General features: G+C 36.6%; 1 protein-coding gene across 1 annotated transcript in view; it reads left to right on the forward strand.

Annotated features, from left to right (window-relative positions):
- The window catches only part of LOC106073029 (uncharacterized), a 61,719-nt gene that overhangs the window by 32,053 nt on the left and 14,326 nt on the right, over window positions 1-15,340 (forward strand). The window contains exons 14-26 of the mRNA XM_056014714.1: window positions 41-91; window positions 981-1,053; window positions 1,278-1,378; window positions 2,556-2,637; window positions 3,407-3,504; window positions 4,404-4,643; window positions 5,427-5,603; window positions 7,604-7,765; window positions 8,204-8,353; window positions 9,162-9,257; window positions 10,610-10,642; window positions 13,571-13,597; window positions 14,712-14,787. Of these exons, the coding sequence (XP_055870689.1) occupies window positions 41-91; window positions 981-1,053; window positions 1,278-1,378; window positions 2,556-2,637; window positions 3,407-3,504; window positions 4,404-4,643; window positions 5,427-5,603; window positions 7,604-7,765; window positions 8,204-8,353; window positions 9,162-9,257; window positions 10,610-10,642; window positions 13,571-13,597; window positions 14,712-14,787 (1,366 nt within the window). The remainder of the gene's footprint in view (window positions 1-40; window positions 92-980; window positions 1,054-1,277; window positions 1,379-2,555; window positions 2,638-3,406; window positions 3,505-4,403; window positions 4,644-5,426; window positions 5,604-7,603; window positions 7,766-8,203; window positions 8,354-9,161; window positions 9,258-10,609; window positions 10,643-13,570; window positions 13,598-14,711; window positions 14,788-15,340) is intronic.

A 15,340-nucleotide genomic window follows, 5' to 3' on the forward strand; every position in this document is an offset into this window, starting at 1 on the left:
AATCCTTTAGTTTTCGTTGTATGACGAATGTATTCCACAGATAATGACTACGATGCACTGATTGATGAAGACTGCACGCTACCCCACACACGTAACTATGTAGATCTATTGGTTTCTATCTTTCATTTCTCGTCTATCTTGTTTTGTTTTTGTTTGTTCGTATGTCGGTCAATTTGTTACAAAAAAAATTACAGCAGTGGTAGAATGGGACTGCTGTAACCTATAAGTTTATTTATTGATTTTATGTTTTTTGTTTTGTTTGTTCGTATGTCGGTCAATTTGTTACAAAAAAAATACAGCAGTGGTAGAATGTGACTGCTGTAACCTATAAGTTTATTTATTGATTTTATGTAGCTTATAGCATGTCTTTAGTGGACCACTGAGGGCAAATAGGTGAGGGGGGGGGGGGAATGAAGTAATCTACCCATTTAAGCTCGAGAAGATACGCATACTACTGTAATGTACGCATCAAGGTCTCAATTAAATAGGATTAAATAAGAGGCTCACAATAATTTAATTCAATAAATTAACTTTCAGCCTTTGCTCATACGCTAATAATAGATTATGTCATTTCCGTAGTAGTAAAAATAGATTTCCGGTTAGTTCTCAGCCATTGGGTATAGGAAGACTTCGGGGGGGGGGGGGGATTTAAGCAAGAAGAAGACGATAAGAGGGGTCGTTCAGTTTTCAAATACGTTTAATGGTGTCTGTGTCTACTTTGATAACTGGCGGATCCATGGGGGGGGGGGGGGGGGGCGGAAGGGGCGATCGAATTAAATTCTCATGTTCTTTCTGAAAATATTGATACCTGCCATTTTACCTGCCTGGGGGCCGATTCTGAGTTTGTGTTTCCACACGAACTGTCTTTGTAACTTTGTTTTTCTTGTTTTTGTTTTGTTTGATCAACAGAATTGTTGTACAGACACTCTGCTATCAGTTGTCTGAAGTACTTATATTTTTATATTTATATGTCTGTCCAGGTAACGGTGAGTGGTCTGACTGGGAGCCCTGGCAATGTGAAAAAGCCAATGATCAGACGAAACACAGGACTAGGTAATAAAACCCAACGTAGTAGAATTCTGGTAGAGAAACTTCTAAACTTAAAAAAAAAAAAAAACACAATTCTAACTGTAAAACTTAAAGTAGTAGAAATCTGGTCGAAACGCTTTAAACGCAGGTCTAGGTATTAAAACTTAACCTATCACGAATCTCGTAACAACGTAGCTAGAAGCGATCAAGGAGCGTGTGTGGTTATAATCGTCTACCTTGCTTTTCAGACTGTGCAACAATCCGCCACCGACAAATGGCGGCTTTTATTGTTTTGGGGAATCTAGCCAGGAAGGTCCAGGCAATTGCAACCATATCATCAACGGCATAGGTAAAATTAGATGGCTCTTTTTTTATTTGTTTCTTTATTTGGCTCGTTTCTTTTTATTTACTTAATATTAGAACGCTGACAAGCTTAAAGTAGGCTCAAGTTGCCATGAAAGCATAACAGACAAACGAGATTATAAAAAGGGAAGATAATCTAGTAAGTTTTAATAGGGCTAATGTTTTTTTTCTCTGAGCTCAGTAAGACGTTCCAAAACCTTTGATCCGTGTAATGAAAAGACCGGCTAATCGAAAGTTTTGAAGGGGAGAAATTGGCATATAAGGAAAAGCCGAGTCCGTGTTGTTGACGGTCTTTGTCTTGTACCATCAGACTGCTGGTAGAGAACTAAACCGCTTTTGGCGTATAACTGTTAACTTATAGAACTTGAAATAGCTTCGATGAACTTCTTTGAAAACTATACATTTGTAGCTTTTATTACAATGATGACAGAGTCAACTGGAGATGAAATGAAATAAACTAATAATTAAACAAATGTAGCTAACAATGAGAACACGTCTCTACACTCTGGCATCCTGAATTCGTCTGGCGTACTTAGCACAGCTTACGACAGTCCCGCTTATCTTGCATCATTCTACAAGACTAACATTTAATTAATGCTCTCTTTCTCTCTCTCTCTCTCTCTACAACTAGCAATTAATACTCTCTTTCTCTCTAACCTAGGACACACGCACACACACACACATTTCATAACAGTTCGTAAAGCGTGGGACACCTTGAGGGACATATCGATAGATCTCATTAGTAAGATGAGAGCTGGTTTCATCATTATAGTAAATCGCTCATGTTCCTTCAGAGTTCAATATAATCTACATCCTAGCCAAAAACTCCCTCATGACGACACGGGATGGCAGCGGGCAGGGTATGAACCCGGGACCATCGAGACGATGGGGATGCCCACATGGGGTAAAAGCCCCATGTTCGCGTTTTGGTAAAAAGGGCGAAATAGGTAAATTCGTTTGACACCATCAGACCATCATGCGGTAATGCGGGGTCTTGATACCGCTAAGGCTGCCTCAGGGGGGGGGGGGAACTAAAGCTAGAGATTACACACCTCCTAACTCTTTCTCTCCTTAATTATTTACCCCATTCTGATGGAATCAACGTTGGTATCGTCGGTTAGGAGAGAATGAGTTAAAGTGTATTCTACGCCTTCCGCTTTCAGTTGATGGTGAGATGTACAATGTTGAGGTTGATTGCTTTTGCGATGAATCATTGACTCCACTTTGGATGGCCAAATTGAAAAGGTAGATAATTAATAGTTTATATAGCCAGCACAATGTTGCTCCTACCACGGCCCGCGAGCCGTATCCGACTCATACACATTTTCGCTACTTTAAGTTTATTAAGGGATAATTGAAAGAAAAAAATTCTTTTTTTTGTGTGTGCAGTGATGGATTAATCTGAAGGTGTGTGACGAGCATGTTTGGCGCCCGGTGCACGACAGTTTTTTGCGCCCCCCCCCCCCTATTTTTTCCACGTCGCAGGTCTGACGTTACGACCTGTGACATGGCAACGAGTTATTGGTTTAAACTGCCCACAGATTGCGACGTTGCAGGTCGCAATTAGGCCTTCAGTAATGATTCGACTCGGTTAAGCCCGAACCCGTCTATATCCAATGTTATCTTTTGCCTTGGATAGAATCTCTTTCATAAATGGCCGGTTCATTCTTTGATGATAATCTTCAGATCATTTCTCCATCTGCTTTTTTCTTTTCCTGGTACTGTTTCCTGAAGGAAGGTCTTTGCGAACCATAAAGTTTCAGTATGCGTTGTTTTTGTTTTGTTACAGTGGTTAGCAGGTTATAGCGTGGCCTATTTTCCATTGAAATCCAGTTGACCATGGAGCAGATGTAGTACCACGTATTAGTCTAGATTCTAGATTCGAGATCTTATATTATGTGCCTTTAATGGTATCCTACAACAGCCCCATCTTGTATGCTCTCTTTTCTAAGACACACTTAGCTAAGATACACGCTTAACGGCGGGCGACTTTATAATTGAGTTCTTCCTGCAGGGAATGCAAGCCTCCGAAAGGTGTTGAAGGTGAACCCTGCAGAGGAGAGAAAGAAGTAGTGGCCCCCGAAAACTCCTGTCCAATGAGATGTCTTAGAAGTAAGTGATGTCGTAATTATTCTTTTTTTAAATTCCTCTTATTAGCTTGCAAACTCATGGATGGAGACTGGACGTGGATTTTGAAAACGTCCATAACGATTTTCCTAGAAATTAGAAAGTTTCTGAGGGTTGCGTCGATAATAAAAAAAAATTAGAAAATTGGGCTTCAATCTAGTTAGGTTTAATATTAAGACTTAAACTTCTCGTTAATGATATTTTTTTATCTAATTTTTTTAATTAAAAGATTAGGCACCTTGCTAAAAACGTAGATTCCAGATATGAAATTGTAAAAACAATTTATATACCTTCTGGAGATACACTGTGATATCATATAAGTATCAAGTATAATCTCTTTAAGCGAGAGGATTTCCATTTTTTAAATCCCGTAGATCCCCGTTAACATTAAAGGGAACCCTAATTTATTTTTTCCCTCTCCTAGACCCCTTGGAAGTCGCTGTAGACCTCGGTGTTCTATCCAGAAAGTAAAGTAAGTGAAGTTCCCTTTTCCGACCTTGCGGTCTATAGGGCAGAAGATGTAAAGGTCATCTGTTTCAGTGGCCCACAGCTTACGTCAGTGACCCGTTACAGCTGGATGGACTCAAAGGCGCCCTACGATCCCGAGATTAAAAATCCCAGGATTTCAACCCAGGACCCCCGGTTAAGAATCCAAGCGCTTTACCGCTCAAAAACTGCGCCTCCATTCTATCCAAGCCACTTTGGTAATCACTGGTCTAGATCTATTACAAATTCAATGACATGACTGATCCAAAATTAATTGATACAATTAAACTTCGTATAAGCTTGGTTGTAAATAAATATTTTTTTTTTATATTTTGTTATTTATAAGCTTGGTTGTAAAAAAAAAATATTTTTTTTATATTTTATTATTTTGTTTACAGAGGAAATCTGTCAGTTTGAAAGAAATTCCAATATAGCCACTCTGCTGGATTCGTCATACACTCAAAATTACGTTTCAGAAGGTTTTGAAGGTTGTTCGAAGACGTGCCAGTCTCAGAAAGATTGTCGAGGTTTTACTGTTTGGGTGAGGGAATCTACACCTCCGAAGTGTTGGTTGTTTCGGTCATTATGGTTTGGGAAAGAGAAAGAGTTTTTTAATTCATACCTACAGAAATGTAAAAGTAAGCCAGTGGTAATATGTCGTATTCATTATCGTATTTATTACTGTTTCGTGTTGTTACCTTTAAATATCATGCATATCTATTTAGAATCTAGACGATAATTGTTTCGAGTTGTTTCTTTAAATACCACATCTATTTAGACGATAATTGTTTGACGTTTCTTTAAAATGTCATAACTTTTTTTAATTTTTTAGGCGTGCATCTAAATCTAACCTACATTAGTGATTAAGAGAAAAACAATACGTTGTATAAAGGAGTAGTTGGTTCCGCAACGCGGAGGATATTCCAGCTACCGTCGCCTCAGCGTGGCGCCTCCGTGGAAACGTCCGCCCGGGAAAGTGGATAGGCCAAGAATGGTAGCTAACATAGCTCTCAGTGGGCTACCACACGTACCCTCGAGAGAGTGTACATTACACGTGGTAGGGATGTAAAAAAGGCTCGCTAAACCAGTCCGAAACCCCCATCAGCCCGTTTCCCAAAGGGGCCCATACGTGTGGTGATGGGTACGATGGGACAGCATAGACATAAGGATGGCCCCCACGTGGGGCTTGAGCTTCCGCCCACAAATGAAAGGAGGAATTCATACAGAGGTTCGGAAGAGCGTGCAACATGCCATGAGGGGGCACAAAACTCCAGTGCAAGGCCCTTAGCCCCCTGACAAAAGTGGTCATCATCGAACAACGATGGACAAACTATATATATATATATTTTAAACTTCGCTGAGGACTATCTGTGTAACCAATTAACTGTTTGTCTATATAATTTTTTATTGAATATCTGCAGTGGTATGTGGAAAGGGCTACTACTCCACTGAAGCTAATTTGAGAGAATATGCTACTTGTGTCAAATGCCCTGTTGGAACATACAAAACAATTACATCCACAGGCACGTGCCTTCAATGTCCATTGAATTGGACAACACCATACCCTGGAAGCGACAGCATTCTTGATTGTTCTATGGGTAAGCTTCTTAAGACACACATCGATATCAAGCAAAAATAATTAATAACCCATAAATAATTGACTAATTGGGTTTTTTTTTTAATGATTCAAGTTTTGTTGGGAACATTTTATAATTGTGTAAAGTTTCAACTTGATCCGGGAATGGGTGAGGGAGAAATAGCGAGGTCAAATATATAAGGGGACCAAACCCTACATATTTAGAAATGTATGTGAATCCTGAAGGATTAACTTCCCTTGTTGGTATCAGACAAAATAATTAATTACTAGTAATTGACAAATTGTTTTATATTTTTAATTGATTCATGTCTTGTCTATGCCAATGAATTATTAAAGTTTTTAATTGATCCAAGGATGGGTGTGGGAGAAATAACGAATACACACTTTTATACAGAGAGTGAGTTGATTAAAAACTTTGTTAAAAACAAGGGTAAAGTTGGACCTGGAAAGGTAGCAATCTACAGTTAAGAGTTACCTGATCATACCAGATATCCCTGCTCTCAATGGGCTCTCAGTTTCCATGGAAACACAGATTGCTTTCCCACACTATGCGAAAAAAAAAATCTGAAAAAGGGGAGAGAGACATTCGGCCAAAAAAAAAAAAAAATAACGGAGAAAGTATTTAAGGAAATAATGAACGCATTAACTCTTTCTCTCCGTAATTATTTACCACATTCTGGTGGAATCAACGCTGGTTTCGTCAGTTAAAAGAAAAAGAGTTCAAATATTGCTGGACATTGAGAAGACTCCAAAGATTTTTAGAAGATAAGAAGGTGCTGACACGCCCCTGTATGGGACGTTTCCTTCACGCAGTGGCGTAGCTAGCCATGTGCGGGTGGTGCGGGTACATTGAGAAGACTTCAAAGACTTTTAGAAGATAAGAAGGTGCTGACACGCCCCTGTATGGGACGTTTCCTTCACGCAGTGGCGTAGCTAGCCATATGAGGCGGGTGGTGCGAGCCGCACGGGGCATCAAGTAATGAGAGGCAACAAGCTAAGGACGAACTTTGTCAGTAAAAACTTACACAATTGTATAATACATGAAGAAACAGAAACAAATGTATTTATTTTGCTGCTTTGTTTTTCTCCTGTAGGCTTTATTACATTGAATGTAAGCTGTAGATTATCTTGAATCAAATTAATTACATTCGTTTAAAGCTCTGAAGGCAAGGCACTTTTACACTTTCTTCAGAGATACATGGTACAGTTTTACTTCATTATTCAATGCCCTTTATTTATAAGAGGGACATATTTGTGTTGGTACATTTCTTACTAAATTGTTCAGTACACTTTTTTTGCTTACTCTGCTTACTCTTCTCAACAAGCAACATGCAAGCGAAATAGTTCTAAGCTTTAGTTAATCCAGAATTATGACACACTCATTAGGTAATTTTGTCTATTGAGCAAATGCTGGTATAAAAAAAGATTTCGATAAAATTATTGATAAATTGCTAGTAAGAAAGCACTAAGATTTATATGTAGTATCTTTATGGTAAAATTGATTTTTTTTTCCGAATCAGCAATACTTGAACATTGAATACACATTTCTTTTGAAGAAAAGAAGAACGTTATACTGTTTCATTCTTTTTTTTTTTTTGGGGGGGGGGGGGTTCATCATGAGGGCCTGTCGCACCGGGCATCAAAAACTCTAGCTACGCCACTGCCTTCACGTAAAGACATTTATAGATTGATAGTGCGACGTGTTGCTGAAGCTTATGGGCGAAACGACGTATAGGATCTTAGTCTAAGTCGTACCCTTAGGTTAACCCTTTTCTTTGTTAAACATTTGTAATAATGTTAATTTTACTTAAAATGGAGATATAACTAAAAGAATATACACATTTTATTCTGCCCTTCAAAAAAAATAAAAAGGCGTTGCCTTAACGTGGACGCAGTTCACAGTTTGAGAATCGGCGATATAGATCTAGATCTTTCTAACTAAAGCACACACAAAAATTATTTCTGTTTTTCAAGTATGCTCTGTGGTATTCTATTCTTCAGTCTTCTGTGCACCTGGGCTCTATATGAACGTCAGTTCAGTTTGCGAGCCGTGTAAAGTGGGCACCTATAAAACTGTCAGTGGAAATCAGGCCTGCCTGCCATGTCCAGCAAATAGAATCACGCCGGCTGAGGGCAGCACTGACATTAAGAGCTGCAACATGCGTAAGTTTCTCTATTCTCTCAAATATACATAAATTTTACAAAGAGAAATTTCAAATCTATAGGATAATGAAAAAGGTTGTTTGGTATGCATGTCTACATATTTGATCTTAAGTGCAAATGATTTAAGGAAGGTGTCATGTGGCCAGCACAACGACCAATCGCCATTACTTTCTTCCACTCAGAAGCGATTTAAAAAAAAATCCCCAAAATAACAATCCAAGTCGTCACCGAGATTCGAGCCAGGCACCTCTCGGCCATCACACCAGGTCAACATAATTAGGAGGAAAGAGGCTATACAGAAGAGTCTGTTACAATGTCTTTGATGTTATGTTGCGAATGTTCTTTCTGCTCTTCTTCTTGACTCTCTTAATTCACTTCATTTATTTTCAACACTGTTTAGCTTTCTGTATTATGAATATACGTCTCTATTTCAAATAGAAATCTGCGAGCCTGGATTCTTCACTAAAGATAATGTCTCTTGCATTGAGTGTCCAAGGGGAAGCTTCAAAAAAGAGCGTGGGGCTCAGCCTTGTGTTCCGTGTCCATCTAATAAAACTTCTGAAGCTGGAAGTGTTGAATGCCTAATCGGTAAGTTTGAGAAGGGAGTGGGGATTTTTTTAGGGGATTATACTTATATCGTAGTAGATATATGGAATACAGAAATATTCTCCAACACCCGTTCTCGAATCAAGTTGAAACTTCAAACAATGATCTATTGTAACTAACAACACTGTCAGGGGTTCTAATATATATATATATATATATATGCTTGTCTCTCGTCTTGGCTCCTGTGGCTCACTAGGGGTTTCTTGAATATTAAATAATACTTAATATTATTTGAAACCTTGGCATATTTGAGTGGATTTAAGACAATGCATAAATACCAGTCCAGGAAGTAAACGTCCAACCTTCCTGGACCGGGGCAAGACTATACTAACTTAACACACTCTCTCGCACATTCAACGAAGACTAAATCATTCAGTTCACAACACGTGCAACACTTTGCATTCATAACAAGGGGATATAACAATCATATTAAAATATCAAACTAACATTCATTCTCTCCACATCTTCCCCTGACAAAAACATGAATCAATTTTAAAAAGTAACATATTATTTTGTTTGATATAGAAAGAGAAAATAAATTCTACATTATTAAGATATTTAACTGTAAATAGATAGTTTTTCCTATTAAATAAGCTTTGTTTTATAGATTTTATTTTTATTTTGCTTGTTCCGACAATGACAAAAGTGTGAATTAACTGTAGAAATCGACAGGTCTGAACTCTGGAAGTCTAGCTGTTTATTTGATTGATTAAACATTTTGGAGCAGATTTTATTGTTGACTTCACCAACCGAAGTAAATATCATCATGTCTGTTTTACCTTGTTTTAAGATGCGCCTTCAAATAGGACGAACACTACTACGGTCACCACCACCGCAACAACAGCGTCGACTACAAGTACAATGACACCATTTACTACCCCCACTGGTAAGGTCCATCTATGCATGTTTTGTGTGAGGCTAGTGCTAGTGCTAACTTATCAGGTTGTAGATAGGTGGGACATCCTAGTCAACTTAATCACTGGCCAAATAAAAAAATAGTAAATAATATCTGAGCGATATTTCTTTCCATATTAGACGTCTCTCTCTCTCTCTCTCTCTCTCTCTCTCTCTCTCTCTGTCTAACTACATCTTTATCGGTGCAAATAACTTATGTGTAATAAGTTTGTAGTATCTCTCTCTCTCTCTCTCTCTCTCTCTCTCTCTCTCTCTGTCTGACTACATCTTTATCGGTGCAAATAACTTATGTCTAATAAGTTTGTAGTATCTCTCTCTCTCTCTCTCTCTCTCTCTGTCTAACTACATCTTTATCGGTGCAAATAACTTATGTGTAATAAGTTTGTAGTATCTCTCTCTCTCTCTCTCTCTCTCTCTCTCTCTCTCTCTGTCTAACTACATCTTTATCGGTGCAAATAACTTATGTGTAATAAGTTTGTAGTATCTCTCTCTCTCTCTCTCTCTCTCTCTCTCTCTCTGTCTAACTACATCTTTATCGGTGCAAATAACTTATGTCTAATAAGTTTGTAGTATCTCTCTCTCTCTCTCTCTCTCTGTCTAACTACATCTTTATCGGTGCAAATAACTTATGTGTAATAAGTTTGTAGTATCTCTCTCTCTCTCTCTCTCTCTCTCTCTCTCTGTCTAACTACATCTTTATCGGTGCAAATAACTTATGTGTAATAAGTTTTCTAGTAGGCCCTATCTCTCTCTCTCTCTCTATCTATTTATCTATCTATCTATCTATCTATCTATCTATCTATCTATTTATCTATCTATCTATCTATCTATCTATCTATCTATCTATTTATCTATCTATCTATCTATCTATCTATCTATCTATCTATCTATCTATCTATCTATCTATCTGTCTATATATTTATCTATATATCTATCTAACTAACTAACTAACTAACTAACTATCAATCCAACTATCTAACTATATATTCAACTATCTATGTATCTGTTTTTCTGTCTGTCTGTCTGTCTCAGAACTTGCGATCAGTGGATCAGGTCATGCATCATTTTGTCTAAATTCTGTACACTAGAAACACCAAAGCAGCTCGTTATTTATAGCACACCACCTTAGATGCAGATCTCTAATATTAAACAGCTGGCAGTTTTATCTGTGGAGCTCTTATAATAAGAGAAAACACATTCACATTTAAGCTGCTCTATATAAATGCTCTATTTAGTTATTTGTAGATATGTATTGATACATATTTTATCAATCTTAACCTAACCTAAAAAAAAAAAAGCCCTAACCTATGAATGTCGTTTCAGTTGATCCCACGATGACCCTAGTCTTTACTTCTTGTGAGTATTAAGAATTATTATTTGAATTGTTGAAAAATGTATCTCCTTTCATTGACTTAATTCTGTATTTCGTTCAGATAGGCCCTACATAATGATTTTTTTTTTATTTTTTTTTTACATGTATCTCACAATGAAAAAAAATGTTTCTCAGTTATTTGCTGTTACAAAATGTAAGAAGTCATTTTTTAAATATAGATTCGTAGAAGTAGAGTTGTAAGAATTAGGGGAAGTAATAACATGATGGCTGCCAGAGCATGTCGTATCGAGACCAATCTTTATAGAAGGCTTTAATACTGACCTGCAACGTCACAACCCTTGGGCAGTTTACAACAATAGCTCGTTGCCACGTCACAGGTCTTTACGACGACACAACGAGCTCTAGATTTCATCTCGATGGTCCCGCTCCTGTTTGCTGTCATTCCCCCCCCCCCCCGTCCTTGCGGGAATCACGCACATGTAAAACAAATGTCCAATCAACATTTTTACAGTTCCTTCTGATTAGTTTGCCAACTCTTCATGGGCTCAAGAAGAAAAAAAAATTCCAAGTAAGCAGGAATCTGGACTGGTATTTTGATAACGACTCCAACTATTTTCCTAGACATTTGACAGTTTATGCATATCTTTTGAGAAAAAACAACAACTGGCTAATTGGTACACATTGAAAACTCTGGTTTGACCGAGATAATGTTTTAAAATATAATCCTCTGAAAATTAAATTTAGTTCATGCTTTTTTTATGTATATTTTGAATACACTTCAACGGGAATTCCCGCACTGGTATCAAATGTTTCTATGTATTCGACAAGGAGTTGAATCATTCAATAGACGTACACCCATAGACATAAATAAATATAGACTGGAAGTAGGAAGTTATTTTTATTTGGGGGAAGTCAAATATGTTTTATGTACTATATCTATGTGAAAAAAAAATGGCGGCAATTGAACTATAAATTCTAGGACTAACATTTCAGCCAATATATAATTATGATCTTTAGTTTTGAAAAGTACAAAACTACCATATTCCCAATATTTTGCCTTTGTTTCATAATCATAGACATACGCAAATATATATAGGTTTGTGATGTGGATCTATGTTTGTTGACATGGCTTCTTTATTAATGTATGGCGGTCGTCTTATCGATTCAAATTGTTAGAATTAGTTTTTAGTCAAAAATGTCAAAGAAAATGAGCAGAACGTGCTCTAATGTTCGTAGTACGATAGGCCAAGGATAAATTCTAAAGGTTTAAAAAAAAATTGAATATTATACACATTAACTTTCAGTTTCAGTAAGTCAGAATAATTCAGTATCACTGTGACTGTGACTGTCACTAATTTAATATTGATAAATCTAAATCTAACAAATATGACTAATATTTGTAATAACTAGGTCTAATACTTTTCATACTTTTTACTACTAAATATTAAACTAGTCAGTCTATCATCTATGCTTGCAGACTATAGACTAGATCTAGTATAGGCCTAAGTATAGAATCCTCAATGCTGCTGGCAAAATCATTGGCAAAAAACAAACCCCATTTGGGCACAATTAATGCACAAATTGTAAGACAAATTTCCTTACGGATAATAAAGATTATTATTATTATTATTATTATTATTATAGATCTAGTGACAATCTAGTCCTAGACTATTTATATACTAACTATAGACTAGACTATACAGATTGCAATTATAGTTTATAGTATAGTAGTATAGTACCAGTAGTAAGTAGTATTTTTTTACTATAGTATTTATATAGACTAGATCTAAATCTAGTATTTAAAACTATTTATAATTATTTTAATTATGTAAATTTAATAGATTTGGTAGGCACGGTTAGAGATATAATAATACAGAAGGGGTTCTATCAATTATATAGGTTATGGCTGAAAAAAACAAACTATAAATACTTTTAATTTTACACTGTTCATAACTGCTGTATAACTCATACAAACTTATCTTTTCCCAAATGTTTCCCATAATAATTTTTACTTTATCGTCCAGTCTATATATATATGTCTATGCGTACACCTTTTTATATACAAATATCTGAAAAGCTTGATTTCGCATTAATTTAGCACTGTAGCACATTAATAGATTAAGGCGTTATAGACCACCATTTGACTCCTATAGAAGGAATCAATTTAAAAAAAAAAAAAAAAAAACTTTTGTTTTCATGTCTGTTGTTCATTTATTGTAATAGTAATACTCTTTATTATCCGTGAGGAAATTTGTTTTACAATTGGTCATTACAAAAAAAAAAAAAAAACGACAGTACATGATTAGAGCAAACATTGCTCATAGCGCACAATATATACGTTCATATCCCAGTTTATCTTTAACATTACATGCGAAATTTACAACAGTAAGCTACCTTTTATTCAACGATTTAATTGCCAATGGAACAAAAGAGTTTTTGTGATCGGTGTCTTATATCTTCTTTGTGATGGTCAACTGTTAAAATCATGACGAAGAGGGTGATTTTTAGCGGGCCCCGAAATCGAAGAAGACGCTATTAGTTTTGTGTGGAATGTCTGTCCGTCTGTCCGTCCCGTTTAAATGTCGTAAACTAGAAAAGATATTGAAAATCCGACATCATGATATTTTAGACCTTTCAAAGTTCTGATGCAACGGATACTTTTTTTCTTTTCTGTCAATCTTCTCTGTCAATTCAATTTCAATCTGACATTCTTTCTGAAAATATAGAAGCCTGCCTTTTTACCTGCCTGGGTGGACCACTTCGGGGGCCAATTTTGAGTTTGTGTTTCCACACAAACTGTCTTTGTAACCTCGTTTATGCTTAAAATCTTTATAGCTTTCTTAGAAATGTTCAAGTGCGGTTTGTTTGTTGCCTATGATCTTACTAGCAGCATTTACAATTTTATTATGTTTACTTTTATTGTAGACTGATATATGTCCTTTTTTTTTTAGTTATACCAATGACACTGAAAAAGAAATGTAAGTAAACGCTGATAAAGTATGTTACTACATCTTCATAGGCATGCTAATGTCAATGTTCAGAAGAAATAGTTTACTCTTCAGGCACATATTAAAAGTCGTACTTATCATGGTTTGCTATGTCCTTTACAGTAAAAGTTCCCCTTTCAGACCTTGGAATCTATTGGGCAGATGGTGTTAAGGTCATCTGTTTCTTTGGACAACGGTTAACGAGCAGGGTGTCATGTGGCCAGCACAACGACCAACCGCCTTTACTTTTCCCCAACTAAAGTCAGGTACCCATTAGAGCTGGGTGGACTCAATGACGCCCTACAAATACCGAAATTCAAAATTCCCAGTCGTCACTGAGGTTCGAATCCAGGATACCAGGTTTAGAAGCAAAACGCTTAACCATTCAGCCATCGCGCCCCCCTAGGTCCTTTACTTAGTTGGCGTCGAGGAAGGACTGCATGGCGTTATATACTCTCAAATAGTATTCTAACATGTTTTTAGTGTTTGAATTTTTATCGAGCATATAACCGCTCACTCCGTCTGTCTTTCTGTCTGTGGTCAAAATATTTTACACGTTATTTTTTTCCTGCTTCTCATTTCCAGGTCAAGTTGAAACTTCGCAAAATCTTTCATTGTAGATGACAACATATAAATTAATAACACAAAATAAAACTTAAAACCATTTAACCGTTGGCTGTCTATGTACAAAAGCAGTAATACAATACTCAACAGCTACATTAACGTGATGATTTTTTTTCCTAGTTCTACATTTCCCAGTTGACAAATGTATCCATTTTTTTTTCCTAGTTCTACATTTCCCAGTTGACAAATGTATCCATTTTTTTTTTCTAGTTCTACATTTCCCAGTTGACAAATGTATCAATTTTTTTCTAGTTCTACATTTCCCAGTTGACAAATGTATCCATTTTTTTTTCTAGTTCTACATTTCCCAGTTGACAAATGTATCCATTTTTTTTTCTAGTTCTACATTTCCCAGTTGACAAATGTATCCATTTTTTTTTTCTAGTTCTACATTTCCCAGTTGACAAATGTATCCATTTTTTTTTCTCCGCGTGTTTATCTGATTGTATGTATTAATGGCTTGGTTTCTATCTGGATGTAGATCCTGGTAAATGGGGAAGCTGGTCTGAATGGAATTGTTTGCAGAACTGCACTGTCAAGTCAGTTGTAAGAACCAGGTAAGGTAGAGAAGTGTGTGTCTTTATTTTCCCTCGCTTATAGTAATCTATTTTCCCTTTATATTGTGTACCTAGATGTATAAATCAAAGAAAAGCTACAATTGGAAACGTTTAGACAATGGGATTTAGCAGTTCTATAAAAAAATGCCATTTTATCTTTAAAAAATTTAACACTTCTTTTTTATGAGGCATGCTGGCTGAGTGGTGAAGCGCTTGGCTTCCAAACCGAGAGCCCCAAGTTCAAATCCTGTTGAAGACTGGGATTTTTATATTTAGGGATCATTAGGGCGCCTTATAAGTCCAACCAGCTCTGAGATTAGTTGGAGAAAAGTAAAGGCGGTTGGTCGTTGTGCTGGCCACATGACACCCTCGTTAACCGTGGGCCACAGAAACAGATGGCTTTTACATCATCTGCCCCATAGACCACAAGGTCTGGAAGTGGAAATTTACCTTACTTATTATATTTATGTCACGTGGTTTTTTAATGTTACTGGATAATGAACGACTCTGAACTGGGGCTAGTACGGCCTCTTGTTCTCGCTTTTACTGACAT

This window comes from Biomphalaria glabrata, chromosome 16 (assembly GCF_947242115.1).
Source record: "Biomphalaria glabrata chromosome 16, xgBioGlab47.1, whole genome shotgun sequence".
NCBI lineage: Eukaryota > Metazoa > Mollusca > Gastropoda > Planorbidae > Biomphalaria > Biomphalaria glabrata.